This window comes from Diadema antillarum, unplaced genomic scaffold (genome assembly GCF_040938485.1).
Source record: "Diadema antillarum isolate AM-2024a unplaced genomic scaffold, OU_Dant_1.0 seq00001539_RagTag, whole genome shotgun sequence".
NCBI lineage: Eukaryota > Metazoa > Echinodermata > Echinoidea > Diadematoida > Diadematidae > Diadema > Diadema antillarum.
Genome location: NW_027272270.1, coordinates 26800 through 42035, shown reverse-complemented (window position 1 = coordinate 42035; position 15236 = coordinate 26800). Strand labels below are relative to the sequence as shown.

The following is a 15236-nucleotide window of genomic DNA, read 5'->3' as shown; positions in this document are numbered from 1 at the left end:
TAGTAAGGCGGGAGTTTCACGCTGACACCAAATAGCTGGTTTGTATGGTGTAACTGTGCTTTTGAAACATGCATCTAAATGCATTCTAGAGTCGCAGAGTGTTCATACATTGAAAATTACTGTAAAACGAAGAATTTTCGCGAATTTCGCGAGCGCCAAAATTCGCGAAATTAAAATACACGCGAAAGTTTTTGTCTACACTACATGCATTGAACGCCAGTGGCAATTCGCGAAAATTTCATGCCACGAAAAAGGCTGTCGGCTCCAATTCGCGAAAATTTCATGCCGCGAATATATCATGTTTTACAGTAGTCTCTCATTGCTGGCCGCAAAATGGCATGCTACGCTTAGTGAAACAGCTGTGTCAGAAACTCTGTGGTCTGTCAATCAAACATGGAACTTTTGATGCGCTGAGATTCAAGATTACTTTCCTCAGTGCAAGCACTGCAGCAGATGTGAATCCAAGGTGAAGCAGGGCTCTAAAGTTTACACTACCGGTTCATACCATAAGTGCACTCTCGAATTCAAGCCAAAACGTGTTTGGGGTTAACACCTCTGGATCACACATGGCCAACATAATTTGAGATAAAGGTTGGGAGAGTATCATTCAAGTTTACGTTCAGGCCTGAAATGTATCGACTGATTAGAAACATTTCATGATTGGCACTATGCGATTTTCCATATTTTCATTATTACAGTAGATTAGCATGATATGTGTTTCTAAGCACATTTTCAAACAATCGTTCTGCACAATCTGAAAGGGCTCAGATCATTCATTAAGCATGACACTAAACTAATAAAGATGTTTGAGTTTCTGATACATTACAAATGTAGTAATTATGGTCTACCGCATGGGAGTATTCATCAGCATTCTGGAAGCTTGCCATACTTTTCAGCTATGCACCATGCCAATTCAGTTTTGCCTATTTGATTTCAGTTTCCTGGAGTTTGCTCTGTAAATAGCATAATTCATGACCCTATGCCGTTTTCGAATGCAAATTTGCTCTTTTCCTTTTCTTTTTCCCTTTTTCCAATCTTTTCCTCTCCTGCCCCTATGTCCCCAAATTAGTGAGACAGAGTGAATTGTCTGTGCCCCTTCTGTGGATGAAGCATAGAATTCAAAATACAGCATTGACATGATGCATCATTTCTGATCAAACATTAGTGCAGTGGCCCTGAGAACACTACTGATATTCAGAACATGGCTATGACATTGCACTAATTTTGTAATCAAACAAGGTAAAGTTTGACTCATTTTTTGTGAGTGACACTTTGTTTCTGGTCTACCATCTTGTGGAATTATAGGCAAAAAGAATATCTTCACATGTCAAAGAAAATATGAATCTAACAACAACAACAAAATATTTCTCAGTTTGTGACCACTGACTGTCTATATTAATTGCTGGTGCCATGTAGGCTCTAATGTCTCATAACCATCTGTGATACAAATTGTTTCTGCTTTAGGCTTGTTGATCCTCTAGTTTTCTGTCGTAGACATTCAGTAATTTGCATTTGTGTGCAGGAGAAGGAGAAACAATAAACTGTAGAGATTTTTTTTTGTTTGTTTTTAAAATTCTTTTGTATATGAATACTCCAAACTGTACAATCAGCCATAATTAATTGCACGTTTAGTGTGAAATGTAAACTGGAAAGGGCTGATAGGTAATTTGCTGCCGAGTAATTAACCTGCCGCTTCTAGTTTTCCTTCTCATCAATTTACATCAAACCAGTGAGTGCCCTGGATGATCTGATATTGCTCAGGCCTATAGTCCACATGTGTCGATCCATGTGCCCTGATATGTGTTGGTGTTGAGATAGGACGTCGTTCTGCTGACTCGTGTAAACTGCCGAACATATCTGTAAATGACTGATGAGTCATTAAGGTCCCCTCGTGGAAACCATGTTTTGATGCGCTTCCCAGGTGTCGCAGGGGATGTGAATGTCTGCAATAAGGTCGCATGATCACGTGGGCCTTCATTCTTTACCTTTGCACACCGATTTTTGTCGGTTCGGAACTATCTTAGATGTCCCCAACGACGAAGGTCGTGAGAAGAGATTTTATGATGCCCACGTATACAACCATACAAGCATTAGACATAACATTACACGTTAAACCCCATTAGCAATTTGGGTTTTCAATTAACAAGTTGTCTAATGTTTAACTCCTTTTTTTTCTCTTTGAAATAGACATGAACATGTGGTAGAAGAATAGGTTTTTTAGCTGTGCGGTAATTAGAATGATTAAAGATTGAACTGTTTTGACTTTCCGGTACCTTTGTTGAAATAAGAATACTACAAAATATATGGCACATACAACACTAAATTGGCCCTGAATCTTCCCTTTCTCTTTGTAGCACCTGTAGAGACCCAAAGTTTACATTTCCTCTTGACCCACAATGCCTTAGTATGCATGCTCCCAAGTTTGTTTTCCCATCGTAACAAATTAAATGCTGTAGAAGAAACTACCTTCCCCTGACCTTCCCAGATTGTGTAAACCCTGATAAACTTGGAGGGGACATCATTAGCGGTTTGGTTATCTGCGATAATGACGTTCACCTCTGTGCGAAAAAGAAAGAGCTCCTGTTCAATCATTCCGTGAGCCAGAGGGGCTGTCCTTGCATCTTTAAAGTGGTAGGCCTATATTTCATTTCCATTGTGAAGCTGCTACTGAGATGCATTTTTTTTCTCAATCTATATGGCTGAATTGCAATGATATGACATCATGAGAGTTTGTCAGCATTTATTGTGCGCACTCACAGTCATCTCTTGCAGTGATACAGCAGTGAAGAGGACTTAATGCTAGATAGGCAGACATTGCATACATCGTGCATCCTTGTGCAACAAATGAAAGCAACCAGCTTGAAAGTATTTAGTGCACATAGGCAACAACAAAACAACAACAAGCATTATAAAGTTAAACAAACACTAATTTAAAGTGCAAGCACAAATGGACGAAAGCTGAAAGAGCCAATAACCCATGAGCAAGGGGACTTTGGAATTGTTTCAAAAAGTGCTTCTGAATCACTTTCATTCTTTTCCCTTGGGGGCAGTGACATTTTCAATTACTTTGTTCTCACAAATGCTTATCTATTGATTGTATTGAGGCCCAGTTCTATGCACTTTTCAGCTCTGCTGGCCACGTCGTCAAGTTCAGTCTTCACTCTGCACTGCTTGATTGTACTTTCATAGAATATTAACACACATTGTTGTCTCACAGCACGTAGATATCACTGTCAGAGCCTTGGCAAGGCACAGGTATACATTGGAAAAGCCATTATTGACATCTTTAACACTGTCAGTCATTCCTCCAATAGTGTTTTTACCCCCTATTCAGACGCATGCCATCTTATACCAAAACTTGATAACGAAACGACTTATAAAGAATCATCGTATAGCTGACAGACCGTTCAGACACTAATTTCGATCGTTCTGGGAAACGTCGTATAGATGTGCAGTTTCCCATTGCGCATGCTCTTATAGTCATGAGTGACAGCTGTGGGGTCACCTTTCGTGCGTGCTCCCATTAAGCCCCGCCCACTTATACCGTTCTATGGTCGCCATATGTTCAGACGCACACGAAATGCTGATTCGTTATTGAGTTCTAGTTCGAAACGATGCTCTGACTGTCGTTTCGCTATACGTCGTTTCGTTATACGTCGTTTCGTTAGTCAGCGTTCAGACGTATAAATTCATCGTATAGCTATACCGTTTTGGTATAGCTATACCATTCTAGTATAAATTTTTTGCATCTGAATGCCCTGATAGTCAGTTCAGGTGAAGCCAAGTCCATTCTTAACGAATGAAAGCAATTGTGAGAGAAGTTAGAAATCAAATGATAGTGAATGAAATATACTCAAGATTGTTCACAGTCTATTTTTTAGCTCACCTGAGCCAAAGGCTCAAGTGAGCTATTGCGATCGCCCTTCGTCCGGCGTCCGTCGTCCGTCGTCCGTCGTGCGTCGTCCGTCGTCCGTCGTCCGTCGTGCGTCGTGCGTAAACTTTTTACATTTTCATCTTCTTCTTGAAAACCCCAAGACCGATTTTCATCAAACTTGGCAGGTAGCATCCCTAGGGGGTTAGGAACTCAATTTGTTAAAATGGGCACCATGCCCTACCCAGGGGACCCCCAGGGGGGCCCAACCCCCCCAAAATTAAGGAATCTGTAAAAATCTTCTTCTCTAGAACCAGAAGTGATAGAGCTAAGTTAATACTATGAGTTAGTACATTGATGACTATAGTTTCAAGTTTGTTCATGGCAGAATCAGGGGTGCCCCCCTTGGGACCCAGGGGAGGGGGGTGGGGAAGGGTTCTAATGGGGCCTAAATTGTACATTTTCATCTTCTTCTTGAGAACCCCATGACCCATTTTCACCAAACTTGGCAGGTAGCATCCCTAGGGGGTTAGGAACTCAATTTGTTAAAATGGGCACCATGCCCCACCCAGGGGGCCCCCAGGGGGCCCAAACCCCCCCCCCCCCAAAATTAAGGAATCCGCAAAAATCTTCTTCTCTAGAACCAGAAGTGATAGAGCTAAGTTGATACTATGAGTTAGTACATTGATGACTGTAGTTTCAAGTTTGTTCATGGCAGAATCAGGGGTGCCCCCCTTGGGACCCAGGGGACGGGGTGAGGAGGGGTCCTTATGGGACCTAAATTGTACATTTTTATCTTCTTCTTGAGAACCTCATGACCCATTTTCACCAAACTTGGCAGGTAGCATCCCTAGGGGGTTAGGATCTCAATTTGTTAAAATGGGCACCATGCCCCACCCAGGGGGCCCCCAGGGGGCCCCCAGGGGGCCCCCAGGGGTCCCAAACCCCCCAAATGAAGGAATCTTTATAAATCTTCTCTAGAATCAGAAGTTATAGAGCTGAGATAATACTATGAGTGAGTGCATTAATGACTGTAGTTTCAAGTTTGTTCATAGGAGATCCAGGGGTGCCCCTCTTGGGTAGGGGGGGGGGGGGGGGGTGGTTGGAAGGGTCCAAATGGGGGCCTGAATTGTACATTTTCATCTTCCTCCTGAAAACCTCATGATGGATTTTTGTCAGACTTGGCAGGTAGCATCCCTAGGGGGTCAGGATCTCAATTTATCAAAATGGGCACCATGCCCCACCCAGAGGGCCCCGGGGGCCCCAATCCCCCCCAAATTAAGGAATCTTAAAAAAATTGGGCCCTTATTGTACATTTTCATCTTCTACTTGAGAATGCCTGGTCAAATTTTGGTAGAGCTGTAAATAATTAAGATTAGTGACTGCATGAAAGGTGAACTTGCGATACTCAGGTGAGCGCTAGACCCGCGGGTCTCTTGTTCTACTTTACGCATGAATAGATACATGAGGTCTAAAACATATTCTGTATATTGTGGAAAATGTTGCCAGAGTTGTGTTCTTCTACAAGTGATTTTGTTGTTTAAATCTTATTAGTACAGGTTTTGTATTTACTCTGTCTTTTTAATTTGTTTGCTGTAAGAGAGGAAAGTGTATGTGATGTTGGTTTAATCTTTTCAGTTTTGCTGATAGCACATACAATACTCTGAACCTCAAGCAATATTTCAGTTCACCTGAGAGGTTTTTATTTTCTATCGTACTCAGATTGGTCTGTTCTTGTCATGAATTCAAAACAAGAATTGCATGAATTACAGGTCATCTCTTCATTTCTGAGCAAATCATGGAAAATGTCATTCAAAATCAACTGCCCATTGCAACGACTTTCTGATGGCTATCGGCATAGTTACAGTAAACAAAAAATACACACCAAATTTCTAAGATTGCTTTAATGAATAGAGTAGAGTCAAGCAAACTAATTTCACACTATGGAGAGATTTCGAAAAGTTTGTAATATAGAACCCAACAGCAAGAAAAAGAAACCCCCCCTAAAAAAAAGACAACAAAAAAAAAAAGAAGTACTAGAAGATGTGAACCCACAGGATCAATAACACCCTAGAACTGTGAACTGTGCATACATCCTTTAAAAAAACATCCGTGAGAAGGATTACCATCCAGATCACCTCTACAAACTAAACACCTGTTTCTTTTACCACAATGGACCTATCTCGCAAATTTCATCAAAATTTCATCAAACCATTTGGAGTAATATTTCTACCTTGGTGGGTTTGGTGGAAGAAGTGAATGAGAGACCTATTTTTATGAAACTTGACTTTTTTTGAGCTTTTTCCCCCTTTCTTGAACAACTTCAACTTTTGTGAGTGCTTAGAGACTCCTCAGTACATTATAGAGAGCAGGATGTAGAAGGATGGGAGATGGTTGAGTTAAAGCCAAGTTTTGGCGGATGTGATTGAGAAGTAGACATTTGAGACTTGTTTCAGTGTTGCTGGGAACGTGCTTGATTCTCTTTCCTTCTTTGCTGTCAGCACAGAGATAGGTTAAAGACTTGCCAGAAGTCTTTGTTCGCCGCCTGGTTGTTGTTGTTTTTTTTTTTTTGTGTGTGTTTTTTTTTTGTTGTTGTTGCCAATTGGCACAGTTGTCTTTTAAAACTAATTGTCAATGCGTGGAGATACCTTATCCAAGTAATCCCTATAATGTTACCTTGGCCTTCCTGTTTGACTGATGCACTTTGCTATACCAGTGTGGGGTTACTAAACTTCACAACGAGGTCAAGTTTGGATTGATTACTGATTTGTGATGAATAAAAACTGGGCAAGTTACCATGGTGATGAGTTTTATGTCCTATGGATGGTAAAGAACAAGAATATTCCGGAACATTTTCATCACCAAACCCAGTGGCAGTTTTAACCAAGCTCACCCACTATGCTTTAACCCGTTGAGGACGAGTATACTCTGGCAGGTGTCTATGGGAAATGCTTGTTGTAGCAAAATCATCCCGTCCTCAGTGGGTTAAGAGACACAGATTTGCCTTTTTTGGATTATACAAGATTTTGGTTGAACACTGTGAAGCGGACAAAATAGGTGCCTGGTCTGCACCTGATGTGAACATCGAATCACATTCAATGTCAGTATTTGTGAAAACTCAGTGAGCTGCTTGTGCTTGCCATACTCAGAGCTACCAAGTCTCACGCATTGTGAGTGAGACTTAAGCATTTAGGGTCTGACTCACGATCTCACGCATGACACCCATTTTTCTCACGCATCGGGAGCATAGCTTAAAGGATTAAAGTGAGAGCTGCAATTGAAGGCATATTTCCCTTTTGTCTTTCAAAATAAGTAAAAAAAAAAAGTCACTTAAGTATGCACCAGCTTGCACCATTAAGAGCTAAAAATTGAAAAAGCTCCCTACCGTGGGAGGGCGGACACCCCCCCCCCCACACCCTCCCCTCGCTCATGCACATGCACGCGCGCCGAGATGCTGAGTCATGAAAATCTCACTCATAAAATTTTTTTGAACTTGGCATCCATGCATACTGGATTGGTCTTCAGACAACAAGATAGACTTGGAAAAATGTCTTCCCCTCACCAAAGAGACACGGGGGCCCTCTGCCAGCTGTGACCACATTTTTGGGAAGCCCCCATTTAGAACCAGTCATCCTGGTTTGGGACCCAGGGCATCTGTTGGTTGATGGGAAGACAGCTGGTGGACAATTCTCACAAAACTGGATTGGGGGGGGGGGGGGGGGGGTAAGTGGACAAGGGAGATGTGAGAGATGAAGAAATAAATCTATAGGCCTACTTATTGGAAAACAATGGTCATACAACTAACATTCAGAGATAACAATAAGAATTTTCTGGAAGAGACAGATACGTGTAGGGCCTCTGAGAATAACAGTGTTTAGCCACTGACAGAGCTACCCTACTGAAACAAAATAAATAAATGAATAAATGAATAAATAAATAAATAAAATGTGGAGAAAGAAAGAAGGAAAGAAAGATTGATAGTAAGATAGATAAATGGATAGAGAGACAAAGAGAGTGAGAGATAGGGAGTGAGGGAGAAACTGATGCAGGTTGTGGAAAGAGCTGTTTTCATTGATAGACATATGGGCATGTTCTCATGGAATGGGAAAGATAATGGTAGGCCTATATAGTACCAGTGAAAAAAACAGAAACTTGTGGGGGGGGGGGGTGGGTGGTTAAAGGGAGAGAGGGATTGTGTCTAAGCTTTAGATTAGTCCATAGTCTATGCTCCAATCTTATTTATTGTTTTGCCTTTTACAATTTCCTCAACTCTTTAGAGGGTTTACGGTTTGATTGACATTCAAACTGTATGAGAGTGCTTGATTTGCTTCAATCATAATGAAGATTTTCCTTTAGAAAATGCTGCAATTACTGAGTTTATTTGCTAACCATGCATTAACATTAACAGTCAGATTGGCATCCATCTACCAAGCGCTGTCCTTTAGGATATGTTAAAACAGGCCCTGGAATGGAGTATTGTGATTTTGTTGTTGTTATTGTCCTTGCTGTTATGGATGGAATTGTACATAGTCAGTGACTGACAAAAAAAAAAACTCAGCAGGTTTTGAGTTTTGTGACCAATGAGGTCTATAAATACAATGTATATCTGTGAATAGAAGGGTTCTAGCTTCGACCAGTACTCCAGATAGTCAAAGGAAGGTGTGAAAATAATGAATGAAAAAAGAAAAAGCCCCATTTGGTGGTACCAGATTAAGAGGAAGCTTAGTGTTGAATCACAAAGGGGCCTAGAATTGAAAGCAGGTTTGTGAGATTTTTCCGAAAGTTTATCACAGGTTAGAGAAAGAGCAAGAGAGAGAGATAGTACAATGACCATCATATGTTCAAACGTAATGGCAGGTTGAAGGGGGGGGGGGGGGGGGGGGGGACCCAAGCTGTAGACAAGAGAAAAGATTTTTTCGAGGAAGCAATTAAGTGTTAATGCAAGTCAGCGGGGTGCCCCCTGGTTGGAGAAACTCCGTTTGCCAATGACGCGAACACAAAAGGGGCTAGCACGAAGCCAGGGCAGGTAGAGCATGCAGGTTTGAAGACTGGAGTTCGTGTGGCAGCAATGTGTTTTGTGCGAGCAGTCTCCTGCAGAGTGCATGATGGCAAAGTAGCAACATGATCCATGTTTCACTTCTCACAGAGTAATTTTCCTCCCAGGAACAAAGGAACTTTCTCTCTCTTTTGTACAGTTCTCCCCCCTCTTTTCCCCTTCTTGGTAGCAATACAGCAATTTCATGCAGTATGTACCTGTTGCGAGAAATAGAAAGTCTTTAATGAATTCTATCATGTGCTTGACGAGTATCAAACGAAATGTGAATTTTGTGTTTTTGCACTCAGCGTGACAATAGTTAATGACACGATTGTGAGGGTGAGCATGTGTGCCTAGTTTTCTGGAAATGTGTTTTGATTCACAGAATGATATTGAAAGAAATCAATAGCAGCTGCTAAATCCCAGACCTAGGGTTTAAAACAAACTTCTGCCCTGCACTCTCTCACCCCAATGTGTGTGTCCTCCTCAAGGAGACCTGTGTTACCATAGTTACGACATCACAGTGGGGACAGGATGCGGGTAGGAGAAGCAAAATCTGGAGCACATTGTCCTTGTGCACAATATTTGCATTACAATAGTGTATCATTTGCAACTGATCATAGTGGGGAAACTTCTGCGAAGCGACAATGTTTTCAAATTGCACAGAATGGCATGAGCATGCCATGGCGACAGGCATTGGGTTTCGTCGATGGTTGTTCTTTTCTTTGCCGCAGGAGTGTTATAAATCCTCCTAAAGGCAATTGAAAAGGTGAAGAGACTGCAGTGGAAGCCAAAGGAACTTTGATAAGGATCATTTACTCCTCCCATTGTATTACGAGCTTGGCTGTTCATGCCAGAGGTTCTGACTGATATCCTGATACGCTGTCATTGCCACTAGGTTTCACTTGACTTGGGCTGATCAAGGATACTAGCTGGCTCTTTCTTTCCTCCTGTGGAAAAATGAATAAATTGATTGAGGAAGAGATGTATGTGTCATAGCTAACATGATCTTTTTGTAATTGTATGAAAATGAAAAGAAATGAATGCAGAAATGATATAAAACATATAAGTCCACATTTGGCTTGCCATAATCTAATCTTCATCATCATGTAGGCCTACTTCTAATAAATTTTGTCTTGCATTTGCAAGAATGTCTGTTTCCACATCATTCTACATTGAAGGACTTTATACAGTCCTCTGGAACTCAATCTTTGACCTGTCAAATGCATTGATGATATACACAGAAGCAAGCCTTTCTAGACAAAAGCAAAAGCAAAAAACAAAAACAAAAACAATTGCCCATCATATGGAAGTGACAGAGTATTTGAATTTTAGTCCATAAAATACACGGTATTCAAGGAACAGAGATATTTGTTCACCATATTTCTTTCTTTCCACCAAAATTGCAGTATGATGTAGTGGGGGGGGGGGGGGGACTTGAGTCTGTTTGTTTATGTATTTGTTTATGTACTTGTGAGCTGATGTTGAAGGTAAAATGCTGCAAGTGGTTTTTGTAGGGGAAAGGTGTCAAAATATTGGACTAAGCAGGCAAGGAAAGTGTGTAAATACTGAAACACGGCCTGTGAAAGGTGTTCCTATATCACCTGGAGTGATGCAAAGCAACCCCTGGTCGCTCTCAGAGCTTTCTGGCCTGAAAAAATTGACACCATGTTGTAATCCTTCTAGGAGGCTATTACTTTCCATGACCTCAGTGAGGTCAGGGTGAGGTCATGTAGGGGTCAATCCAGCTGGCTCCCCAGAGACTCTGTGGGCTAGTCTGCAGCTACAGACCTCTTTTTGACATGTGTCAGTCAATATCACTGGGAAGTTTGACAGTGAGTGGACTGCACTAGAAATAATGCAGTGTATGTGCCAAACTTTACCAAAATTTTGTTTGACAGATTCAAAACTATGCTTGTAACGGCAGGCAGTCTATTTAACATCATTTATTCATAGGTATGATTTAGGCATACGAAAGACTTGTCAATGAGCTTAAGGTCAAATTTCTTGCTTCTTTTGTGTTTTCTCGGTATTAAAATGATTTAGAGTGAGGGACTTGGAGGCTGCTTATTAGGCCAAACTGCTTACCCCTCAATGCAAACTTGTACTTGTCCCTTTCATTCCTCATATGTTTGGTAGATATTGACAAATAGGCCTAAAGTATGTTGTCTACAAAAAAAGAAAAATAATGATAATTTGCAAGAGCTTCAAGCACATTGAATCGACACCATCAACAGCTTTCGTTGAAGTGGAATGTCATACTCATGTTCTGAGCATGTGTGTGAAAGATTTTGAATTTGCACGTAGCTGCAACGGTATGGGGTAGGTCTATATCGTTGGGGAAGGGGGAAGGGGTGTTACATGTCAGTGGGGGGTGTGGAGTTTCAAGACTAGTCTGTCTTAGCTGCCAGACTGGGATGTCAACAGTAGCCTCCACTGTTTGGGTGTCAATTACCAGCTACAGGCTATTTTGTTTGGGGAGGGAAGACTGTTGCCAAATGTGGCAATAGTACACCAAAGAGCCTTTTGTTCCCCTGCTTCCTTCCCTACCCCCTCCCCACCTCCTCCTTCTCCTTCTCCTCCATCATGGGTCTAAACAGTTTCTCACATGTTTCAGCCATGTGGAAATACTCCCCCACCCCCACCCCCAAGCTGTAGATACAAAAACTTGCAGAAAAACAAAACAAATACAATGACCAAATAAAAACTTCCTTAGTTTTTCATAGTTTCTCAAATGGCTCAGTGAATTGTATTACCTTTTTTTTTCTCGTTATAGACATAAAAAAAAATGACAACTTGAAAATAAGAATTTGCCCTATGACACTTGAAGATGAGCTCGCCTTACTATACATAAGGATTGAGAGAATGCAACAATATTAGTATAACACATCAGTGAAAGTTTGAGAAAAATTGGACAATCCATTCAAAACTTGATATGAATTTTTGAAGTTTCAGTGCTGCCATCGCTGGATGAGAAGACTTCTACTGCTTGTGATGTCACATGTGTAGAGCGATATAAAGAAAATATGAAGAAAATTCAACATAGGCCTATATTTTAACTTTTCTTGCATAATAAAAGAGCATTGCCTTGCCTCTTTCAGAAGGCAGGGGGAATAATATTAATACCCTTAACAAACATCAGTAACAAGTCAAGGGAATGTGTCCTTTTTTTTTCCAAAAAAAAAAAAAATGAAATTTTGTGGAAATCACTGTAGATTTTTCTTGTTTACTTGTTTTCAGTCTTTTTGTTCTCATTTCTGAACTAGAGTCTATAAAGCAGCAAAACTGCCACTGCCATGTCTCAACAGTCATATGCTTTGCAAGGGCAAATTTATGATGTGTGATGTGTATGGCAATGAGAAAGAACGGTATACCATCACCATATCAGAATTTGTATGAATAAAACATAAGTAATTCATACCAGTAGCCTTGTGTGCAACTGCTCAACAGGTCACTCACACGTTACTGCACGCGGCAATAGACGACAACAGGTTTTTAAATAGCCTGTTTCTCAAGCAGTCCCTACCTTATACCATCTCATGCAATTATCATTTTTACACCATCTCATGCAATCCTCATTTTTACACCATGCTTTTCACTTTAGATTGACCGATATTGAGAGAATTAGAGATTCCAGTCAAGGAAATAATATGCCAAATGAAAATTGTGAGTCCATTCTTATGATCTATCTATTAATAATCTGTTTGTCTATATTCTGTATCTGCCTATCAATAGATAAAATATATCAAGAGCATATGCTTGCATACAGGCATGCACGTACAAATACATACGTATGTAATATGAAATATTATACATGTATATATACATAGATATCCCAGCAAATAAACACAACAGAACCCTTCAAATGCTTTTCTCCTTAGTGACAATTTTCCCCCTATTTTTTCCCCTTTTTCTGTACATTCTGAAAGTACATGTAGGCCTACATATATATGCCTGTATAACCTAGCTGTTGTGTAAGAAGTGAAATTTTGTGGAGGCTATGGTCTTTTCTGCTCCAGAGTATGCTGAGTGCAGGGGAAAGTGTCTGTCTAGACTGGCAGCCTTTCTCACGTTTCAGTACCTTATCAATTTAGCCCCAGTGTCACTGTAGAATTGATTGCGCAGGCAGGTGCATGCTTTTAAGATTGCCCATAAATTTCGTTTTGTAGGACGTTACAATCTTAAACTGTTACACAGGCCAGGGAGTGGCTTGGACATCGATTTTTTTTCTGAGGTTGTGGCTGCGGCATTCATCTAGATACATTAGAAATTGCATAGATCCAGTTGTCATTCAGTCTCGCTCGTTATCAGTCGATATACTGCACTATACTTCTTTTTTTTTTTCATTTCCAACTGAATTTGGATACCAGACCAAGTTTAAGTATGGAAACTTGATTGAGGGTGTGTGTAAAGGAGTGTTGGTTGATGCTTGGAGATGGGGTGTCTGTTGTCGTACCAGTACAGGAATGTAATCAACCGAACTGACAGAGGATTTCTATCCAAGGTGGCTGACCATGTGCAGGCTGAAGATGGGCTCATTTGCGATTGTTTGGGGTTAATCAAACTTGAAACATTTGTAGAACAATAGGTAGCAGCCTACTTGTGCACCATCTTGCTGACCATGTGCAGGCTGAAGATGGGCTCATTTGCTATTGTTTGGGGTTAATCAAACTTGAAACATTTGTAGAACAATAGGTAGCAGCCTACTTGTGCACCATCTTAGGAGAGTGTAGTTTTGTTGTAGGATATGTACCCTAGAGGGTTAAACACGACAATATTTGGCGATGTATTTCATGGTGTATCTAATTTGGTAACGTGTTTGAATTCACATTATGAATTACCGTGCAAAGTAGCGTTGTATTCTCTTGTGAGTGTGAATTCACCTACTGTTGCTCTTTAACCCGCTGGGGCCCACTGCCTCACCATGTCATGGACATGGTGCAGAAACAGAATGCAAATGGTAGGGACAGACTTTATAAATGAAACATTTGCTAACCAGAATGATGCTGGTGTGAAGATTGATGTTTGTGTTGTTGTTTTCCTTTTTGAACTAGGATCATAACATCCCGTATTGATATTGATTTGAAATATGAAGAGCAACCTTTATGCATAATGTGGAGAAAAATGTTAGCGACTGTCTAGATGGAGTAAAGTCATTTGAAATGCGTGACCAGCCTTTGAGTACTTGCTGTAAACCGTCTGCTGTTCACTGTCAAAAGTACCCTAGAAGCATTTGGCTTATGTAAAAAAAACTACCACACTGTTAGGAAGCGGACCACCCTTCTGGATGCGTGGATGATGGAGTCTTCTCCTGCTGTGAATACCAATAAGTGAACTTCTCCCCCCCCCCCCATGACAAATAGTAATTCTCTGTTTTGTTTTTGTTCTCTTTCTCTCGCTCTCTTACCCAGGTGCCTCAAAGGAACTTGGTGCTTCTCTGACCAGGCTGTGTCTGAGACATAAGTCCATAGAACTGAAGCTGAAGTCGTTCACAAGGTGGGTATAACTAGCGGCCATAGCGGAGCAAGCTTTTGCTTTTTTTTTTTGGTGTCTGTATAATTATCTCTGTCTGTCTGTTTGTGTATGTCTGTCTGCTGCCCTGTCACCACACTGTCATTTATTTTCTCTAGCTGTCTTTGTGTGTGTGTGTGTGTGTGTGTGTGTGTGTGTGTGTGTGTGTGTTGGGGGGGGGGGATTGAACAGGTATTGTATACATGCATGACCTGTTACATAATGTTGTGTCAGAACTTTTTAGACCTTTGATCAAAGAAAAATCATGATCAGAACGGATTGCTTGTGAATGATATAGACATTGAAATTTGTTTCTAAATTAAAAGTTGATATTTCAACCATTTTTGTCTCAAATTTAAATCTTTTTGATTTTATTAAACATTGTTGAGCTCCTGACTCATCAGAAATTTGTCCTGAAATAAGGCCAAGTAAAAAAAGAAACCAGTTTCTCGTCCTCGCGCGCATCGATTTTGGCCGCCGCATCGATTTTTTTACTATTTACTATTTTCAAAATGGCGCTGAAAATACCAAGAAATTCATAATTCTCGTCCCAGCCCGCTCCCCGCCCGCATCGATTTTCAGTTGCCGCATCGACTTTTTTGATATTTACTATTTTTTCGGCCGTGTCTGTAACTTGCTAGCTGTCCAAATCGGGTCCCCAGGCCATCGCACGCATGAACACATTCGAATGTGTAGAGGCCCGTACACTCTGCTCTGTAACGTTGCATCTGACGGCGATGTATTTTGAAGAGAAAATGAGTGCGCTTTTCCAGCAAATGTGGAATTATAAAATGGGTGTATCTACAAAATAAATGACTT

At 40.8% G+C, this 15236-nt stretch overlaps 1 protein-coding gene across 1 annotated transcript in view; it reads left to right on the top strand.

The window, feature by feature from the left end:
• LOC139710530 (protein MTSS 2-like) overlaps positions 1-15236 on the top strand; it is a 94298-nt gene that overhangs the window by 62332 nt on the left and 16730 nt on the right. The window contains exon 4 of the mRNA XM_071622464.1: positions 14318-14402. Coding sequence (XP_071478565.1) covers positions 14318-14402 — 85 coding nt within the window. The remainder of the gene's footprint in view (positions 1-14317; positions 14403-15236) is intronic.